The 23,084-nt window shown below is 35.4% G+C and overlaps 1 protein-coding gene across 6 annotated transcripts in view; it reads right to left on the reverse strand.

Annotated features, from left to right (window-relative positions):
- LOC125669054 (cAMP-dependent protein kinase regulatory subunit) overlaps positions 1–22,840 on the reverse strand; it is a 43,766-nt gene extending 20,926 nt beyond the window's left edge. For 2 of the 6 annotated variants that reach the window (XM_056161209.1, XM_056161208.1), the window contains exons 1-2: positions 22,826–22,840; positions 21,844–22,012 (exon numbers count right to left, since the gene is read on the reverse strand). In XM_056161209.1, coding sequence (XP_056017184.1) covers positions 21,844–22,008 — 165 coding nt within the window. In that variant the 5' untranslated portion in view covers positions 22,009–22,012; positions 22,826–22,840. The other 4 variants (XM_048903500.2, XM_048903498.2, XM_056161207.1 and 1 more) reach the window with 3 other exon arrangements.
- Between the last annotated feature and the right edge of the window lie 244 nt (positions 22,841–23,084).

Consider the following 23,084-nt stretch of genomic DNA (forward strand, 5'->3'; position numbering starts at 1 on the left):
TCTTTGGTATCTGATTCTTGATTCATGAATATAATTCTACAGACTTGGGAATAGCACTATCTCTGCGATTTATTAAATCATGAACCCAATCCACAAAATGAAATGCTGGCTGTAACACAATCTTAAGCCCATAGAGCTTGTCAGTTGGGATGCCCCTCAACTTCACCTTAATTAAATGCTATGGAGTAAGACATGATGTCACAATTTATTTCTGTTCTGGGCAGATCTTTTTCTTCAAGGTGTCGTGAAAATGTGTTGGCTTGTAACTGAATTATTAAATCACCTACATCTGATTAAGGCATTCTTGTTCCAGTGATATTCTAAGTCATGAAGATAAAACATGTTAATGCTTCATACATCTTCACCAAACAATACGGACAATTACACATTTCAACTGAAACAGTCTGATGCCTTGATTAAAAGTTTAAAACAATTGGGCAAAGTTCCAGTTGCAACACCTCTATATAATGTATATAGCTAAACAGGACTTAACCTCATACACATGAACAATCTACCACAGAATGTTGGTGACATTATCACTTAAATCTGGTATTCAACAGACTTCTGAAGGAGCGGAGATTGCACAAACAATGTCAAATTTCAGAAGGAATCCCTGATCTGTCCTGGCAGTCTGTCCTAGCTGCAATTTGTTAAAGAAGCTGAGAGAGAGTTCACCATTGACAGTGGAGAGATGACAAAGACTGACAATGAACACCTCATGCATTGATCCCCGTCTGATCAGGGAGACACGACATAATGGATGTCCTATTATTGTGGACTTATAGAGATAAAGGGCAAAAAATGGTTTTTCTGGTTCCCACACCATTAAATTCCATCAGTTAGTGCTAAGAACAGCAATCAATCTATCTTTACTACAATGACAAGCATTCATATTGTCACCCACTAACAGTAATACAACATTGCTTTAAATGATTCAAAATTTTTGCATCAAAATATACATCTCACTTCAAATTTCAAACGTACATGTAATGTATTTCAATGCATATCCAGTCTTTAAGGGACTGATTCACGATTCCCCCCCCCCCCCCCCCAAATTTTGTTTTTCTCTTTAATAAATGATCAAAATATACAGCGTAATACATTTAGATGGTTTCATAAAAAAAAAAATTAAGGTCATTTATCATGACAGAAGCCCCTTATAGACAGTTTATCATTTGTTTTGAAAACAAAGATTGAGGTGTGTTATTGTTTACAGAAGTTTTCAAAATATATGGATATTAATCCAAGTTTATTATATTATATCTCGATTGATTGATTGATGTTTTCCGCCACACTCAACAATCACATCTCGAGTATACTTTAGGTAAAACGTGTCATTTAAAAGTAAAAATTTGTGCTTGTACAAAAAGAAGCTTTAAATTACCAAATTAACATTTCAATGGTTTATTTACATCATAAAAAAGACTCTCGAGTCTTTGTTCACATAATACAGAATTATAACCAATGTATTGCTCTTATCCTTGCATTCAGAAGGTCCAGATTTTGGGTGTCAACATTAAATATCTATATTTTTAATTTTTAACAACAAAAATGAAAAATATTTCTTTCGAAAAACGTGAACCAGTCCCTTTAATGGAAGCCCCAAAAAATTTTTTTTTAAAGAAATGCTAGCTACAGTTTAGAAATAGGGAAAACAATTTCCTTCACTGGTAATTCACGCTGATATAAGATAACGGAACTAAGAGGAATTAAATGGAATATCGACAGACCTAGCTGCTATTGTTTATGTTATTTGTTTCTCTGTTCTATGTCTTCCTATTCACAATCAATAGCCCTGCAACTTCAAGGTCTCTGAATGGTATAAAATACATCTCAGTGCAAATTGGACCTTGACCTTGTTATGCAGAACATTGTGTATAATTACAGGCTTCCATTTAGAACTATTTGGACCTATATGAAGGCAGCAATTGCTGACAGTGGGCTTGTCCTTTGGTAGTTATTAGTACCAAAGTCTAAGCTATGATCACCATGCATCTTACAGAATACTGTGTCTTTGTTTTTCTAATCACTGTAAGATAACAAATAATGCTTATATGTCTATCATTTATTCTACACATAAAAAATCTGAATCATTAACTTTCTCTCCCCCCCCCCTTGATGCTGACCTAATTCAGTGCAATGTTTGGAATATTGGTTATATTCTTCAAAGGTCAATATATCTTATATTAACATTCAGTGGATTTTGTTTGACCATTGAATTTTCTGCTCTGCTACAACATGTAGTTCATTTGCTCAATAAAAATATGTATTTCCCACTTCAATAATTCTAGTTTTAAGGCAATGAAAATACATATTTCCCACTTCAATTATTCTAGTAAGGCAATAAAAATAAGTATTTCACACTACATTCACTCTAGTAAGGCAATAAAAATGTATCTTGCTATGCATAATTCACTCTAGTAAGGCAATAAAAATTCATCTTGCTATTCATTCACTCTAGAAAGGCAATAAAAATTTATCTTGCTATTCATTCACTTTAATAAGGCAATAAAAATGTATCTTGGTATGCATTAACTCTAGTAAGGCAATAAAAATGTATCTTGCTATGCATTCACTCTAGATAGTAAGACACTTAAATTGAATATTCCTATAAAGATGTGCCGATGTATCTATTGCACCAACCTCTCTCAAACCTAATGTTGCACATCTCTGAAGTGTTTGTAAACATGTACACCAAAATGACTACCAGCATTAACTTTAAATAATTCAATTTCTCTTGTAAAATGCAATCTGAATGGTACACATATTTACATCGTGTAAACTGGGTTTGATGCTTTGTTGCACCACATGACATCCTCATTAATGATGTCACAATACAGCTCCTCCTTTTCCAATTTGTTGCTATGGCAATATCTATTGTAAAAGTCATATATAATTAATTTTCTTTATAATTATTTTTCAAATTACGTCTAATGGTACCATTTGAAACAAAAGTAATTGGTAGTCACCTTCATCAGCTGTTATGTACCATGGCACCAGTCTGCATGGCAGGGTATTAACATAGACGGACACTTAAATTCAAAATATGTATTTGCAATGTTTTGTTATTATAGTTCAAAACAAACTTGTATCTGCACTGCCTCAGGATACATGTATTTGCTTATCAATTTTCCAATGCTTGTAGTCTAATTTGTTCTTGAGCAGTATATCTATTAAAGATTTACCAATATTCTCCTAAAATAAATATTAAACACACAGATACACAGTCCCCATCTGACCCCAGTGACACACACTGGACCATTAAATCGTAACACTCTGCCAGCAACACTCGTTAACAGGACCAAAAACATAGCACACAATTAAACAGGACAAGAATCGTAACACCCACGAACTGGACCAACATGACAAGAATCATAACACCCACGAACTGGACCGACAGGACAAGAATCATAACACCCACGAACTGGACCAACATGACAAGAATCGTAACACCCATGAACTGGACCGACATGACAATCGTAACACCCACGAACTGGACCAACATGACAAGAATCGTAACACCCACGAACTGGACCGACAGGACAAGAATCATAACACCCACGAACTGGACCAACATGACAATCTTGGAGGGAAGTTATACTCACTTTCTGATGAAGAAGGAAACATGATAAAAGAAAGAAATCTCTCTATAGGGAAACAACATCTAAATGACTGGAACTACAGCATTAAAAAGGGCAGATAAGAATAGTCGATCTCCAATGTAATGATTTCAGTAGCAATACAAAAGACAGAGAAACACAAGACGGGAGAAACATTTCCAAATGATATGATCTTCGATTTGTCAGCTCCCTTTCTCCCTAGTGGCATATAAACCCATAAATTATGGCATTCTGCAGCACTGCATCAGACCTCCACTATGCACTAGCTTTGCATCATGAATATACAATAGGAAAACAGATTATCTGGACTTTTCCCATGAGTATTATGTTGTTGTGAAACTGGCTAACTAAGTCCTTTACAGTGTAAAATGGTTATATCCCGAGGTATCACATGTCATATAAATGGTTATCTCCTGAGGTATCATATGTCATATAAATGGTTATCTCCTGAGGTATCACATGTCATATAAATGGTTATCTCCTGAGGTATCACATGTCATATAAATGGTTATCTCCCGAGGTATCATATGTCATAAAGGGATGACAATTCTATTTTCTTCATCCAGTGTGCTTCCCAGTTTACTTTCGGAAGGTCGGTGGTCTCTTCCCAGCTACATCATATCTGGGTTCTCTCTTTCACCATTAAAAACTGGGCGCCACCCAGATAACTGAAAAATTGTTAAGTGTGGCGGAAAACATCAATCAATCAATTAATCAATCATCCAGTGTGCAGGTGTTGTAAATTACGGAATGGATCAGAGGATCTGTCAAAACACATAAGGTTAGGGCATAACAATAGGACTATACTGTAGGTTACTAGACTATGCTGTAATCTATACTTTTCCATACCCACCAGAAAATGCTGTTAAAAGTGTCTATTTGTATATCACAGCTGTTTCAGGATGTCTCTAATGACAAACTCTTTTACTGAACTGCACAAGAGCCAGAGACATTCCTCACCAGAGTAAATATGCTGCATTTCGTAATATGATTGTTGGATAAAAATTTGCTTGGTACAACAGGAAGAATAATTCAACAAGCAGGGAAAGGATAAAATTTATAGCACTGTAAATCTGAGATAACTTATGACACAACACTAAACACAGATGTGAATAAAATGCAATAATCGCTTGAATATACACAAAGTGTTATCTCGTGACATTCCTTTCAAATTTCTACATATTCTATTACAAATTTTAACTTCTCTTCCATTGGAGGATTCTCCTTGTGATGTAAGAGAGATGCTATCTCACTTTCATACCTGGGGACTGATCAGATATCCAGCCATTAATGGCCACACTATGAGCTAAACCCCAGCTCACCTGTTCATCTTCTGTCGACTTCATTTCCCCCTCCCCTCCATCCGATGGCTGCTTTTCTTGGCCCTCTCCTCTACAGGGCTGCTGAGATTCTGTGTGTTGCTGACTGTCCTTGCTAAGAGTGGACGACACAGATTGCTCAGTCATTTTGTCTGGTCCTTTCTCATTCTGTTCTGTGGGCTGACTGGTTCCAGCCTCCTGTAATTCCTCTTCGCGTTTCTCTGTGTATGTCCCTTCCTTCCCTGTCACACCGTCTTCCTGAGGACTCTGACCAGAAAGAAACTTTCTCAGTTTGTTTCCCATAATGTCACAGTCAACCAATATGCTTCAGCAAACTCAAAGAGTTAAAATCCTCCAGGAACACTCTCTGGCTTATACAAGTATGTCCAAATTTTACAAATTGTAATACAGTATTTGCGATCTTGCTTTTCTACTGCAGTTCGTTATACAATGTATCAAGAAGAAAACAGGCGCAGTGTTACAGTGCTCGTCTCTGGACAGACATGGTGCTTCATCACATCTTTTACTACCAGTGTCATGTTCACATCAAGCCCACTTCTTGTCAGTGTACAACAGAAAGAAGAAAAAAACACCGCACAGTGTGCAATACCACGTAGGAAAATGCTCAGCAGCCGAGAACATCCAATACCAGAGATTTTATCTCCAAGCTGTGTCCCCGTTCAGCTTATTCAACTCTCCTCCATGTTAGATAATAATTAATTGTTTCTGTAGCATTGTGTTGTTAGTAGTAATAGTCCGATTCTGTCACTTTGATAATGTGAGTCAATAAGAAAATGGAATAAATTCCTGGATCCGATACCGTACCCAAAAATCAATTTCTGTGTCCAACATGAAAAATGCTAATTGTAATGAAACATGAACCTTTCTTTAAATTAGCAGACCTTATATCATTTACTTCTGATCAATGGTCCATCCTGATGCTAAAATTATCTCACTACCAACTGATGCATATATATTACTTTTTTTCCCAGTATTCACACATTTAAATTATAATGAAAACATTTCATGAGCATCCATCGACAATCTGCTACAGTGTTTCCTCTGTGACACAATGGCTGCAGGCAAGGATCCTATAGTTTAACACAGAGCCAGATGTCAAGAGCAGATACTGTGTTCATGTACAGCACATTCCAGTGGACACTGCCATTATTACAACCCACAGTCACAGAATCTTCCACCGTCCACAATATCTCCGCATTCCTTACAGTCTCTGCCAGCTTTCTCCAAGGTCACTGCAGGGGTCATCCCCAGTTAATACAAACTTTACACACTAAATAATAACCAGGTAAAACTAACAAATTCAACCAGCCATGAAATATTAATAAGACAGCCACGACCTTAAAAGCTGAATATAACTGGAGGGGTCTTAGTCCAGTTTCCCAGACACTGTATTATGGTGACGAGAAAAGCTGAGAATACTGTCATATCAGGAGCCCCCTTTCCAGCTGAGTTTGACAGACTGTGATAGTGATGTTCATCATCTATCATTGATGTGACATCCACCATTCATTACTACAGCATTGCTGCTGCTTACTAAGGACTCAATATAATATTAACGATTTACTAAGAATTATAAATGAAAACCACAAGATCGCTTCTGAATGAATCTTTGTTCTGAGTTTCCTCAAGCAGACAACTTTTTATGCATTTAGAGCTTAATTAGTATCTGCATGATTGATTAAATAAAGTATTTCTCAATTAGTACTTCAACATATCCATTTCTTAATCAAAATGGCAGTTTTTATCACTTCCTGACTGACACCCTCACTTTAAAGTTCTCTGCTATCATTAAAAATAATCAAATCAATGCAAAATTAGCTTCTCCTTCAGACTGGGATTTAAATCTCTATATTGTGACACCTGAACTAAAAGTTTTACAAACAGAACTGTCTGCAGGTTTCCGAAAGAGAGGGCGCAAAGGGTGGGGTGGGCAAGCCCTCACAGCCACACCTAAAAAAGAGAGGGCGTAAACTTAAGCAAAGGGTGGGGACAAACCTTCACAGCCATACCTAAATTCAGGCATTAAACACATTTCTTGATTATGCATTGTAGAATGAATTGAATGCAACATGTTTATCATTGCTATCATTGAAGAAGGAATGTGATTGTATATAGCCCCCTCCCCCTCCAATGACTTTCATTCTGGGACATCTAACTCATTCTACAGGAAAAGATTGTATCATGGCAGTTGAAAAACAGTGTTTAACTCCTGATAGGCAGTGTTTACTAGATTACAGAGGTGTGTTTGTACAAAGCAGTGAAGTTATAGTGGACAGTGACCTAGTACATCAGTTTCTGAGCATCATAGATAAGGTTCAAGTCAATTTCTTGTTAGATCATTTCATAATGTGAAATTGGACTATAAATTACTCCCTGTTCAAGAGAATGATACAATGAGAGAGCTTCCACATTATTTCAGCACTAAACGATTATATCTTGACATCTGTCATGCATATAACATGGAAGCCTGTGAAGGCAAATTAAAAATATTTAATTTCCAAAGTTTTTGCCTTTGATATCTTTCACAAATTGTAATGATAGCCAATATCATATAATATTCATTGTCTTGATGAAATTACAGTGATTTTCATTGGCTGAAAAATTCGCTTGATTTCTCAATAAAATGCTTGAATACTTTGAAATTTACTGCTTATGTACTGATGAAACACATGAGAGATTAACAATAACGCAACAATAGGCTCAGTACTACTCAATATTGGTTTTGACCTATTCTTTAACATGAAGAACTCTGCACTATTAGTTTGTTTCCCGTTTTCTCTGATGGAGTGCAGGGAGAGGAATACTCAGTTTAAGGAATATAAAACACAAAAAGCTTCCAATGTACAGCTTAATGGGAACACACAGTGGTAAACATCAAGTCCAATTCTGTGCATTCAGCATTAAATGGGAATAAATCGAGACACAAATCATGAAGTGAAAGGCCGGATTGACTATGCTATTATGAGATTTTTTTTTTGCTTGCTATTATGAGATTATTTCTTCTATCATTCAACAACAGCGAACTTATAACAATTCTGAAATTGATAAATACATTTTAAGTAATATGTCAAGCTTATACATGTATACAATAAAGTGTGTGTGTGTATATAGATATATACTCCTGAGGAATTGAAGAAACTAGTCGAGCATCGATCCTCTATCGGCTTTGTGATATTTTTATTATACTATTTCACTTGTGTGATAATTTTTATCATACTATTACTTGTGAGGATTTTTCTATACCTATTTCTGGATTGTATATATATCCATACATTGTATGGTTTGCTTTCGGCTAGTACTATTTCGTGGTTGTCCTTGGGATTTTCTATCCTTGAATATAATAGGATTCCACATTCTAGGTTAATTCTTCTTCCCAGCCACTAAGTGAGGACCTGGCAATGTTCCCTATACAAATCCTTATAAGACGTTCCCCATCTGTAACCAGTAACAATCCCAGGGTTCTCTGCGAAATGTTAGCACTAAGTACATCATAAGTACTGACAAGGCAACATGACCAACTACATGCAACAATTCGGATTTATTTTTCAATAGTTACTTACAGTAAAACGGTGTTTGTTTATATCCTCGCTTATCAAAAATACTGTTTTACATCTCAATATAATGTGCGAGAAAAAAATAGTAGTACGATGAAAATAATTTGGGTGAGATTCATCACAGTAATGAATTGCACAAATTGAATATTCATGCTAAAAAGGTTGTTGTGTACATGATATTGTCAATCATTCAGAGGTCAAATCAGTCGAGTTTAGCAAGTGGCTTAGTGCACTTCTGGACAGCACCGACTGACATGCCAACTAAGGCTTCGTATAATCAGAAATGTCTGCCAATTGTTAATTACACATATGATCATTATGATTTCTCGATTAACTTTTTCACATATTGCTGCAAATTTTGCTTACATTCATAAAAGTGGACTCTTGCAAATGTATACATAGCAGAAATTAAATTTTACCTTCTTTAATTTACCTTAGATTTGATTTCATTTTTCCCCAACTACCAAGTATACATTAAGTAATAACCCATACAATAAACATTCTGCGATGTTCTTGATTGAGCGGATGATTTCTTCCAAGGCACTAAAAAGAATGAATTGAAAAATATGACACACTGCATGGTAAACAGTATGTGTTAAACAATTTCGCTGGTTTCTAAGACAAATCAAGGAAATGACAGTCACTGGTCACCATGGGAGTTTATCATTTCTTTAGCATGACAATGTACATTTCCCTTACCATACATACTCATATCAAGGTCAAACACAGTAAATTATTATGTCCTTGATTCTAGGAAGATTGAGATATAAAGAGACAGTTTTTAAAGAAATCATGCAAGGTCAAAATTTTATCATTTCCAGCTTCCAACCAAAAGATTTACTGAACGAAATTGTAATCAAGTACCCAAAAAATTCAGTTACAGCAATGTAGCTTGTGATGACATTTGTAAGCTTTTGCAATATCAATAATCATATTGGTCATTCAATAACTCCCCGAGTGCGAAGCTGCTCTTCTGACAGGAAACCACAATCTGTTTACTTAAAACACACAGAGTTCACCCTACCAGTCCTACAAAATCCATACATTTTATCGCAAAGACTGCCGGTAGTCATGCTGGTGGCTTAATGTCTTCATAAAAACTTAATCATGTTATCAATATTTTATACGAAATGAGACGTATGCTAATTCTGAATACCCAGGTACTGTTATTGACTCAGAATTTCAAAATGTGTCTTGAAATTCTTGACTTTCCTATCCATCTCCTCTTCTCCTTAAACTTCATTCATTGATCTTTGCTCAAGAAAGAATATAAAATAAATGCTTCAATTTTGATGACTCTTACATAGACCAAATTACTGAGATCCTTAATCATGAATATCTATATCAAGGCTTAAATACGATATATATGTGGTCGCTCAAATACAAATTGATGAACATTCCATTTCTTATACTCAAAGTCTCAACAACATCGAAAAGTTTTAAATAGCAATTCCAAAGTAACCAAAATTACAAATCATAGGCTATCTAATGAGCCAGCTATCCATGTTTCACTGTATTGGGGATATACATATATAGACAAGCTAAAAATGTTAAATTGTATATTCCAGATACAAACAACATCTAACAATGTTTTGTGGCATTCAGGATAACTTAGGCAAGCTAACAATATTTCACTGTGTTTGGGATAACTCAGGCCAGCTAACAATGTTTCTCTGTATTTGGGATACACAGGTCAGCTAACAATGTTTCACTGTATTCGAGTTACACAACAGGTCAGCTAATGTTTCGGAATACACAGGTCAACTAACAATGTTCCACTGTATTCAAGTTACACAGGTCAGCTAACAATGTTTCTCTGTATTCATGCAGGTTACAAAGGTCAACTAACAATGTGTCACTGTATTCGGGATACACAGGTCAGTTAACAATGTTTCACTGTATTTGGGATACACAGGTCAGCTAACAATGTTTCACTGTATTCAGGATACACAGGTCAGCTAACAATGTTTCACTGTATTTGGGATACACTGAGTCCAGCTAACAATGTTTCACTGTATTCAGGACACTCTGAGTCCAGCTATATAACGACATTTCACTCTATTTGGGATACATGGTGCATTTATCCTGCTTTTCAGGTGGTTCCATTTATTTCAAACTTTCTTTTTCATTCAAAAAATATTCAAAAAATTCTGTAATAACACCAAATTTAGAGGCTGATTTTTCAGAACTAAATTCCTTGAGAATACGGAAGTTTCGGGATGTGCCAGAACGACCGATTATATTTGACTTTTATATACCACCGTCAAGTGATAATAACCAATTGTAGGGCAAAGTTTACATCGATGCAAATGGTGTTGCTTTCGCAGACGGTCCGTAAAGAGCTATGCGCAGTCCTACGATGACGATTCAAGTCACTATTGGTGCTTAGTACCTGGGTGTAAATTAGATGGAAAGGAAAAGGTCATTTAGACGCGTATCATTGGATGCAAGGTGTGAAGTTTTACCGATATCCTCAAGATAATCTTTATAAATTTACTTCCCTCGCCAACTCACACAATTTAATCAAATGCATTTTCCTATAAATGGTTGTAGTGATTCCATTCTTTCAAAGATAGCAATTAAATGCAGGAATTTGATAGCAAATTGAAGTATTCCGTGCTTGTTTACTTAGTTGTTATTGTAATCCGGAAGTGACATGCCCTACAAATTACGTTCAACTCGCGACAAAAGTCAGAGTGGATCCGTATCTCAAAAGTCCAGTATTGCATTAGTGTTAGTTTATATCAATTTTCAATGCAATGATAGGTACATCATAAAGTTCATGAAAACTTATATTAATCACTTTTATTTGAAAAAGCATGTGCAAGGCTCATTTCATATTTTTTATTCTACATTCAACTTCTGGATGAGAATTCAAGAACTACCAATGCTATCATATTTTCCCTGCAGACATGGATTGAGATTTTCTGATTACACTCACACTAACCTGGGTTTTTAATCTAGCCGACACAAGTATGCAAATGTGAATGATATGGATTTGATTTTAATAACTTCGATGTAAATCAAGAAGTCTTGACTATTTGTGAGAAAATTAACATTAGCAATTAGTGGGTCAACAAACTAGCATGTCTCAGGTGGGAGTTTGAAGTAACTACGCTGTAGTGGAATTAGGGCCATTAAGCTCTTAATCACAAGTGAAAATCACTACACTTAGGATTCTTAATAGAAATAAATCAGGATTTTCATTCTGTCTTAGCTGGCCTTCAACATCATATATAAATGAGAAGATGCTCCCTAGTTTTATGCTGTCAACAGCAGACCCTATTGATTGTTTTTTTACCACAAGCAGGGGCAGACAACTCTGCACCAGTAGCTCATTAGCATAAACAGTACAATTGTATACTGCATTTCACAATCGTGCCATCATTCACTGTTAGAATAGAGATGTCTTTGTACAGCATTTTTCAATCAGTGCTATAGGGAAAATAAATTTACTGGTCAGACACAGAGGTACTGGAACCAGATTCTGTTATGCAATTATCAATAAACTTAATGTTGATCAGCATTCAAAAGGATGTAAAAAAAAAAAAAAAAAAAAATTTCAACATTGCACTACTTTCTGCCTTTGTGACCCAGTGGTCATGGCACAGCTATAACTGATATAACCATTTTTAGGTGAGTTTATTTTCTTATGTACTTTGAACAAGCAAGACTGTGACACACATAAAAAAGATTATAAGTCTCTAATCCTGCCCAACATTATGCTATTTTAATCCTACAAATCTTTACATTTCTAAAGCATACAATAAATAATCTGGTATTCTAACTTCACTGTATACAGTGACTTGATGAAAGCAAAATTGAAATTTAATTAGTTTTAAGGCAGCAGAAGTTCTGAGCACAGCATTACTACCAGTATGTTGAAAGATATCAACACGACATCGATTGGTTCTATAACACTATAGAAACTGCATGGGCTCATTGTGAACATTTTTGCATCCAGCAATGACATATGAAATCAGATTAATTACAATTGCCTCAAAGAATCTGAGAAACAAGATAACAACACTCATCTTAAAGAGACCAAGTTGTTAGAAAACAGCGAGCATTGTAGATTAGAAGCAGCCATGGTGCCTGTCTCAGGTTAAGTGAGGAGCCTCCCAAAATGAACTTTATCAATGAGGTTCATGATTTCATAAAAAAACCAAATAAAAAAGAGTTTATGATTTATAATGAGAATCATCCATGCAAGTGTGAACCACAGATGCAACATATTGCTGATCACTTAATTCTGAGAAATGCAGGTCATATACAATTAGTAGTGTGGATCCATCACCGCATCCACTGCATTAGTCTGCATTATGGACTATCCAAAAAAATCTATCGGTAATCTACTTATATAAAGATAAAAATAACACGGTAACTCAGCTGCAAAATATACACGACATGAATTTAATAGGTGGATAATTCATAAATGTTTGAATCATGAAGGGTGAATACTGTATAGCTTCATTGAATCAGGACTACTAAAGTGGTTCACCCTACTGTCCATTGTGATGCCAAAAGCAAAAGAATATCGCAGTAACTATCCAGGGACATTCCTCCAAGCAAGCAAAAATCATAAAGCATCTCTAAGGATATGTCTAATCTACAAGAGCTATATATAGTAAACCTGTTATTTCACACAGACAGTGGTCAAAGTGGTGCTTTGATACTTGTGTCATGCAATTCACAATTCCTACAATGAATGTGGACTTGAAAGGATTACTTTCTTTAATACACCCTAATAATCTTCTGTCTTATTCCAAATTTGGGTAGTGAATATTACTTAAGTTCACAGGAGCAGGATTTAAGATTTTAACTTGACATACTAATCTAAATCATATAGTTTTTAAATTAATTAATGAAACATTCCTGTTTATAGATTAAATTTACATGGAGAAATAACTATTTCCAAATATTCTTAAAATAATTAAAAAGAAACAATTTAATTAACATATAAATGAAAGCACATCAAATAATACTTATAAAGATATCTAAAGAATCAATTTCATATTATTTAATATATTAAAAAATTGACATAAATGATAGATTAATGATGTTAAAGAGAAATTTAAAGCAGGTTGGAGTATGTTGGCATATTAATTGCAGTCAAAGATATACCACTAACTCCCAGAGTTTTGTAAGTACTATAAGCAACGAAATGACATACTTACGACCACCATCATTGTGTCGGGATCTTCCGAGAGAGAACTCTCCTAAAACATGGCAGGGAAAATTCTCCAAGTTAGTGGTGGTAATTAACATCTGCAGAGAATCTCTGAGATTCTGCCATCATCTCATTACACCTCCATTATAGATATAAAATTTTCATACGAATATTGGCAGAGGTTAAGATTACTGTTCTCATTTCTCCCAGAAAACAAGTTCTCTGATGGATAACATTCAGCACTTTAATTCAGCTGAAAACATATGGTCGGGAATAAAAAAAAAACTATAAAGTTTTCTCTTTATACGAATTTTGACAGCTCAAAAGGAAACAAGCAAGGCATTGGATTTTTCATTAAACTTTGAAAAATATAAATCATATATAGACAAAATTTAAATCATATATAGACAAAATCTAAATCATGAAAAAAACAGGGCCATTAAGAGGTGTCAACAATTTAAATTTATAATCCAGACTTCATGAAAAACTTATTTTCAGTCCTAATGCCCCTTTGATCATACATAGTGTAAGTGTATGAAAAGGGTGCTATATAAATATGGTATTATTATTTGAGGCAGCTATGCAGTTAAAAGTTGTTTAATAAAATGAAGAGAAGTTTACTGGCCTAAATCAAGCACAAAGTATAATTACATTTTTATTTTCCATTTTGAAAAGAATTTTTATGAGAAATTGTTCAAGAGTATAATGAAACCTCTTGAAGAATTTTTTCAAGTATGATACAAGTTTAATTTCTTAATCATTAATTTTGATTATGATCACCACATCATTTCTCAAAGGAAAAATTTTAACTGGATGTCGATTAGATCAACAATCACTGGCTTAACATATTTAAGAAAAACATATTTATATAAGCCCAATTTCACTGGCCTCAGTCTTTGGGCTAGTGGCAAATTTCAAAGACAACAATTTCATTTAAGCAGCAGTTTAGCAATTTCCCAGGCCACTGCTGAAGTGAATGCAAAACTAATACATTTTATATGTTTTCCTTTCTACGTCTTTATGCCACAACACACAGAGGGTAAATCACTAAAACATTTATTCTTTTTCAACAAATTTTTATCAGAACTACAAGCTTTCAGACACCTTGTACTAATTAAACGTGAATGAGAAATGGAGAATCTTTGATCATAGTGATGTTTACTGTACAAAGAACTTTTAAAAACTGGGTTAAAAGACTCTGGGAACTTCTAGAGGAAATGAAATTTATTCACAATAATTAACGTAACTCAACAGCTGAAATCTTACTTATGGGAAGTTGAAAAAAATTCTTTTAATTAACAGCTACCATCACCATGAATTATCAGAATGATTGTGCAAAATATACAAAAAGAAACTGATCTATGGATAATGAAGCTAAGTGGCTGTACACAGCATGTGGTCATCAGCTTGAAACCAGACAAATGTATCTGTGGACCTAACACAGCTATATGCTACACGTGTTCAAATTATTTTTCGTATTAATTCAGTACACTTTTTTTTTTATACTTTCATGAAGTGCGAAAGCAACTTCATTCAAAAATGATATTTATTTCTAATAACATTCACAGCCCTTAAAATAGATACACTATCAAGCCGTTCTGTATTTATGCACACATTGTTTACAACTGCAGAGCATTCATGAGAAAATGCCCATCATTACAATTTGTAAAGATATCGATACATCAATAAAAAACAAACCACTGGAAATTTAAATACATCATTATAAATTACAATATGCATGATATACAGCTTTAAATCATTTTTCTAAGAGTTAAAAGCATTCAACTTCTGACCAGTTGGCCATAATTTTAGTGTCACAACTTGGCCCTCAGCTGTTCCTCAGAAGAATTCAATACAAATTCTTTATCATTTTTTAAGTCCAATAAAAACTTTGACCTCATAGATTACAACCCCCTGACCATTGCTCGACTGGGCCATGTGACTTACTTGAAACTTAAATCCACACAACATAGGGATTGTTTTAATATCAATATCACTAACATGACTGTTCTGGAGAGATTTTTGAAAGATTTTTTTTTCTTGTTTTAATTTAATCAATTAAGGATGCTAAGCCAATGAAATTGTGTGTTACAAATTAAATTTAATTCATGTAAAATGTTAGCTCTGTTGTTAGTCCCATCCTAATCAAGATAACAAAACAAATAACTAACAAGACGCCCATGGGCCACATCGCTCACCTGAGTCACCTTGGCCCATAATTAAAGATTTTCCCTATACATTTGTATGTAAAACTTTGATCCCTATAGTGGCCCCAACCTACCCCCAGGGCTATGATTTTTACAAACTTGAATCTGCACTATGTCAGGAACCTTTCATGTAAATTTGTACTTTCCTGGCACAGTGGTTCTTGAGAGGAAGATTTTCAAAGATTTTACCTGTGTATATATATATACGCATGTAAAACTTTGATCCCCTAATGTCCCCCCCCCCCACCTCTTGAATGTCATGATTTTAACAAACTTGAATCTGCACTAAGTCAGGAAGCTTTCATGTAAATTTCAGCTCTTCTGGCCCTGTGGTTCTTGAGAAGATTTTTAAATGACCCTTCCCTATTTTTGCATTTTTGTAATTATCTACCCTTTGAAAGGGACATGGTCCTTCATTTGAACAAACTTGAAAGTTCTTCACCCATGGATGCTTTTTGCTAAGTTTGGTTGAAATTGGCCCAGTGGTTCTGGAGAAGAAGTTGAAAATGTAAAAAGCTTACAGATGGACAGACAGATGACGGACAACAGGCAATCAGAAAAGTTCATGTGAGCTAACAAGAGGCCCATGGGCCACATCATTCACCTGAGTCACCTTGGCTCATATTTAAAGATTTTTCCTATATGTTCACATGTAAAACTTTGATCCCTATTGTGGTCCCAACCTACTCCCAGGGGCCATGATTTTTTCAAAATTGAATCTGGACTATGTCAGGAAGCTTTCATGTAAATGTAAACTTTTCTGGCCCAGCGATTTTTAAGAAGAAGATTTTTAATGATTTTCCCTATATATTTATATGCAAAACTCTGATCCCCTATTGTCGCCTCATTTTACTTTAACCCCCGGGGGCCATGATTTTAATAAACTTGAATCTGCACTATGTCAGGAAGCTTTCTTGTCAATTTCAACTTTCCTGGCCCAGTAGTTTTTGAGAAGAAGATTTTTAAAGATTTTCCCTATTTGTATGTAAAACTTTGATCCCCTATTGTGGCCCCATCCTATCCTTGGGGGCCATGATTTTAAAAAATTGAATCTGCATTATGTCAGGAAGCTTTCATGTAAATCTCAGCTTTTCTGGCTCAGTGGTTCTTGAGAAGAAGATTTTTAAAGACTTTCCCTATATATTTCTATGTAAAACTTTGATTCCCCCCCTTGTAGCCCCATCTGCCCCACCCTAGCCTTATGGGCCATGATTTAACAAATATGAATTTGCACTGCATTGAAATACTTGCAATTTTAACATGACTAATCATGGCCAGTGGTTCTTGAGAAGTTTTTTGATAATTCATTTATATATATTCCCATGTAAAATTTTGAATTAGTATTGTGGCCCAAACTCATCCCTGGGGCATTGATGAAACTGCACTAACTGAGGATGCTCGAAATATCACCAACACTATAATCCTAGCCCTGCTGCCCTTAAAAATAAGATTTTACAATATTTTCTTCTTTTATATATTCTTTAGTGTAAAATTTCAATCCCATGTTGGGAATGGGAACTTACATTTTAGAGAATGGAGAGCCCTGCTTTAGTTTGTAGTATGTCTATTATTGTGCTCTAAGCTAAGATATTTCTACTTAAAATTACAAACAGTATGTATTCTGTGGAAATACACAAAATCCTTGGGCGTTGAATCGGATCACACATTCTTTGTTGACATTTTCAAAGAAGCTGATTATTTACTAGAGATAATGCCCTTTCAGGGAAATTCTTCCTGTCATGAGGAAATTATGTCCTCTGGTGTAGGTGTTGAAAAAGTTGAGTTTAATAGATTACATCAGGCAAACTTAAAATCCCTGTTATGTGTGAATGTAATTTATATATTGCTAAATCATGGAAGTGGAAGTCTATTCCATATCAATGAGGACTGGAATCAGACATTCATAGCAATCATCTCCCCATGCTAAGTTGGTTTCTCTTTGCATTTTTCAAAACATTTCAGGTCCATAATCCACCAACTCCAACCAGGAATGGGAACACCCTCCTATTAGGATTGGGAACACACTCCCACCAGGTATGGGAGCACACAATTGTTCTTGGAATGAGAAAACATCCACCAGGAATGAGAATTTAACACGCCCACCGGGAATGAGAACACACCCACTCACCGGGAATGAGAACACACCCACCCACCGGGAATGAGAACACACCCACCCACCGGGAATGAGAACACACCCACTCACCAGGAACGAGAACACACCCACTCACCAGGAATGAGAACACAACCACCCACCAGGAATGAGAACACACCCACCCACCAGGAATGAGAACACACCCACCCATCGGGAATGAGAACACACCCACCAGGAACGAGAACATACCCACCCACCAGGAATGAGAACACACCCACCCACGGGGAATGAGCACAAACCCACCCACCGGGAATGAGAACACACCCACCAGGAACAAGAACACACCCACCCACCAGGAATGAGAACACACCCACTCACCAGGAACGAGAACACACCCACTCACCAGGAATGAGAACACACCTACCAGGAATGAGAACATACCCAACCACCAGGAATGAGAACACACCCACCAGGAATAAAAATACACCCACCCACTGGGAATGAGAACACATCCACCCACCAGGAATGAGAAAATGTATATCGAATATCTCAATGACACAATCGCCTGAGCTACCAAAATTAAGTTGTGCACACTGAAAATTGAGAGAGTCTATTCTAGGAAATATACACATGCAATGTTAGCCAGCTTAACATGAAGAATGTGTTTGAATTCTCATGACACATGTTTTTGTAATTCAGTTCTGTAGCCTACAGCCGTAGGCAACTTTTTGGATAAACTCTGATGATAGATCTGTTTGTTTGTGTCTGTCAATAACTATCACAGACAAAACACATGCGAAACTCATCAGGCCGAAATGCCTTTCAAGATTCTCTTGAACTTATTAGTAGATGATGCAGTAAGCAGAGAGTAGGTGATGGAGGGATCACTAGAAACATTGTTTATAATCTGCGATTTTTTTAACTTCTAAACAGTAATGATCTGGGCCTTTTTAATTGGGAAATTGCAATCACTATTTCATTAATTTGGGAAAAGTTTTTCTCATTAAAAAACATCAAACAACTGATTAACTTTGATTCTATCCCTAATTTAATACTGTTACTATCTGATTCTTCCTACATAAATATATAATCAAACTTTGAGTAACAAGTTTGATACAAATGATAACATACCATGACACTGCTTTTGGAAAATTCATTTGCAATTTGGGAAACACGCATGGTGTTTTCAGCTGGGAATGGGGCCTTATTTTGGACCTGAATTCTGAATGTGCATCTCCACAGTGGACTAACTTATATTCAGAATATCTGCATTTGTGCCTGTTTATTAAACAAATTAGCAGCTTTTTAATACAATATTTTTCAACTGAATACACAATCAGTTCCTAATATTGTTGTAGATTTGTAAATGGCTATAAATTCACTGTATAATTTATCAGTCACATATTAGCTAAAACTTGAGATTAATAGAATCCTTCATTAGTACGAGTGTGGGATAGGGAAATTCCACCGAGGGGACACAATTCACAGTCTAGGATGAGGCTTTGCCGAGTCCTAGACAGTGAATTTTGTTCCAGAGGTGGAATTCCCTATACTACAGGAGTAAATAATGATGGATTATTTTTCTCACATTTTATCTACAGTTTAGTGCATAAATATAAGGAATTCACGAGAAAATTCTAAATTATCAAAATCCTCATTTGAACTTCATGCAAAAACTAATTAGATAGGCAGAAAGAGCACACCCGAAAATGGTTTATACTTCAAGTGTAAACTACAAAACTAAAAAACCCAAGGTTGTCCACCAGAAAGCTATACTACATTAAAGATTTAAAGAAAACAATGCAAAATATTTTTACTTCACCATGTAACGTAAATCATAGAAAATATATGACGTCACAATCAAATGACATTGCAGCAATGTGAGACTAATAGAATCCTTCATTAGTACGAGTGTGGGATAGGAAAATCCCATCGAGGGGACAAGATTCGCAGTCTAGGACGAGGCTGTGCCGAGTCCTAGACGGCGAATATTGTTCCAGAGGTGGGATTTCCCTATCCCACACAAGTAAATAATGAAGGATTATTTTTCTCACATTTTACCTACAGTTTAGTGCATAGATTTATGAGCTATGAGAAAATTTTAAATTATGAAAATCCTCATTTGAACTTCAATGCAAAAAACTAATTAGATAGGCAGAAAGATCATACCCGAAAATGATTTACACTGTAAGTGTAAACTAAAAAACCCAAGGTTGTCCACCAGAAAGTATACTACATTAAAATTTAAAGGAAGCACTGCAAAATATTTTACTTCACCGTGTAACGTAAATCTTCACCGTATAACGTAAATCATAGAAAATATATGACGTCACAATCAAATGACGTCGCAGCAGTGTGAGACAGAAAAACCTCACATAGCTGTCTCACATGGGTAAAGTCGATCTCACACTGGTGATAATGTGAGACAGAAAAATCTCACATGGGTAAAGTCCATCTCACACTGGTGATAATATGAGAAAGTTATTAAGTCCCAAAAATCCTAAATACATATTCAAAAGGAAACCACTTCACAACTCAGACTATACATGCATCTTAAAACCATTTCACTTCTCGGACTACACATACAATCAAATAAACTGAAAACCTCTCTGTTTCTCTTCCATCACTTTTGAATTAGACTTACACACACGTTTCCTCATGTCTACTTCTAATGTTTAACTCTTCCACAACATACATACTGATATATTTATGTCTATCATCAGTCCGAGTATTGGTACAAAGGGGTCATTTATGTAGGAGGTTATTGGAGACACCCTCCTATTCTCCTGTTTACTTTGGTAAAGAAAACTGAAGGATGTTCCTCCCACAAAATTGTCTACACCATTACTGAATTTGACATCATGTTACTGGTATATTCTTTGTATTACAAATAATTTACTTTTATTGCCAATGGTATATTTAAAACATCACTTGTTTTACATGTGTTGTATCTGATAATATCCAATGGTGTGACGTAAACAAATAAATATGCACATCAACACAATATGAATATTTGCCAGCACATCGTAGTGCGTTATCAGCAAAATATATCAAAAATTATCAAATTAACATTTCTGAAATGGTAATATTTACATTAAATTTACATATGATTTTCTGAAAACATCAGTGTGTGCATTCCCTGAATTCCTATATGACTCTGTTTTATCAGTCACCAAGTAGGAACAGCTATAGAATAGCTGTTGTCGATTTCTTCAATGTAACTTGTAGGACTGGCATTGTGATGGTAACGTCATTGTTTAGTGTGGCATTCTGATGCTTTGTTCAGTATATAATACACACCAGACACTTTAGTTCTTCATAGCAAATTCATGTTGGAATGTAAATATTGATATTCGTAATAGTAGTTCCGAGAAATTTAGCCATGATATGAATGTTGCATGGAGATAAAACACCTCCATAATGTATGAATATGCTGGAATTGAAATACAGAATTACTGGTCGTGTGGGTATTGTTTTTAATTCTTGGTCTGAGGGCCAGTCTTAAGATCACGTGCAGCATTCAGCTGGCCCAGAAAAAAAAACAATGATCGCATGTCCATATACTACTAGGTGTATGTTTATGGTTTTTAAATAAAAACATTCACTTCAACCTCTTCTGTGCATTTTCTATCTATCAACTGAACAAATTGTGTAGAAGAGATTTCCATGCAAGATATCGTACCACAATGTCAGGGTCAAAATAGAACAACGACATCTTATATCAAATCTACTACCTACTTGACAAAACACACAAAATAACAGATGTGTAAAACAACGGTAGCTCTGCGAGGTATACTGCATTCTCCTTGTGGTGACGCAAATGTCAAACACTTTCAAAGAGAAAATACCACAATTCTTACCTTTTCTAATCTTTCGAAATGTTCGCGTAGAAATGTCAGCGGGTTGTCTGGACGGCTCATGCATAACTGCACTATGCAGTCTTTTAACATTTGCTGTATGTTGTGTTTTTGGACATAATTCTCACATTCCCTCAAACTTTGTTCTTCTTCTTGATTTGCAGCCATGTTTCTAGTGTGCGAATAACATTGTATCACTGTGATATGACTTATGTCATTGGTGGATTATATATGTTGTAGCCAATCAAAAAATCTGTTACATATGCTGGAATGTTTATAAGCAGTTTCCATATATGCGTCGACTAGAAGATAAAGTCTATTTCATTTTTTATCTTTAGATCTATGTTTTTATTAACCTCATCAATTTCGTTAACCTACTCAGAAGTCAGTGCAAATTTGACCCCGTTCCTACATTCTATAGATTAATCTGGAACCACAGATTCAAAAAAGAAGAAAATAAAACAACATAAAAACAACATCACATGACATGACAGTAAGAAATAAGAGATTCAAAGGGGGAGGGGGGGGGGGGAGGGGGGGGGGGGGGATGGGCACCACTGGGTTGTCCAAGAGTGAACTATACACTATATCATTAATGGGAATAGTTACAAATCTATTTTTGGAAATTCTAAGTACTATACCCTTGTGGTTCTTGTCGCTTTGTAGCGATTGCATGAGCGGATCAAAGATCTAATTTTAATTAGATTGTGGAAAGATTTATTTTTGTTCTAGCTTTATCATTTTACTGTATAAACGTGAAACATATTTAGTCTAGCAGAGACTTTATCTCGGTTGAGATTCGGCTCGGCTGAATATTTGGACTGAATCTCGGAGCAGTCCTTCATAATTCATGTCTGGAAATTTACTTTCAGCTTCGGTCAGTTCTAGCAATTAAAGTGCACTAAGGTGACACTGCTGTTCGCTTCAGATAAGTGATTTGACTGTTAAACTAACTCTCTATCACTATTAATGCTGTATTACTTACCATTTATGTACAAAAATCACAAAATGAAAACAGGCACTACATTTTCCGTTCAAATGAAGACTAGCTTCCATGGCACAATATTTTATCTCCTGGAAATGAAGAGTTCCTATAGTCTGCTTTATCTAGTTACAGATACATCGTATCTCTACATACCTACTTGTATTTCGCTAATTCAAAAAACAAACTATAGGAACTCTTCAATTTTGGGAGATAAAATATTGCGCCATAGAAGTCTTCATTTGAACAGAAAAGTTAGTGA

This window comes from Ostrea edulis, chromosome 4 (genome assembly GCF_947568905.1).
Source record: "Ostrea edulis chromosome 4, xbOstEdul1.1, whole genome shotgun sequence".
NCBI classification, from domain to species: Eukaryota; Metazoa; Mollusca; class Bivalvia; order Ostreida; family Ostreidae; genus Ostrea; species Ostrea edulis.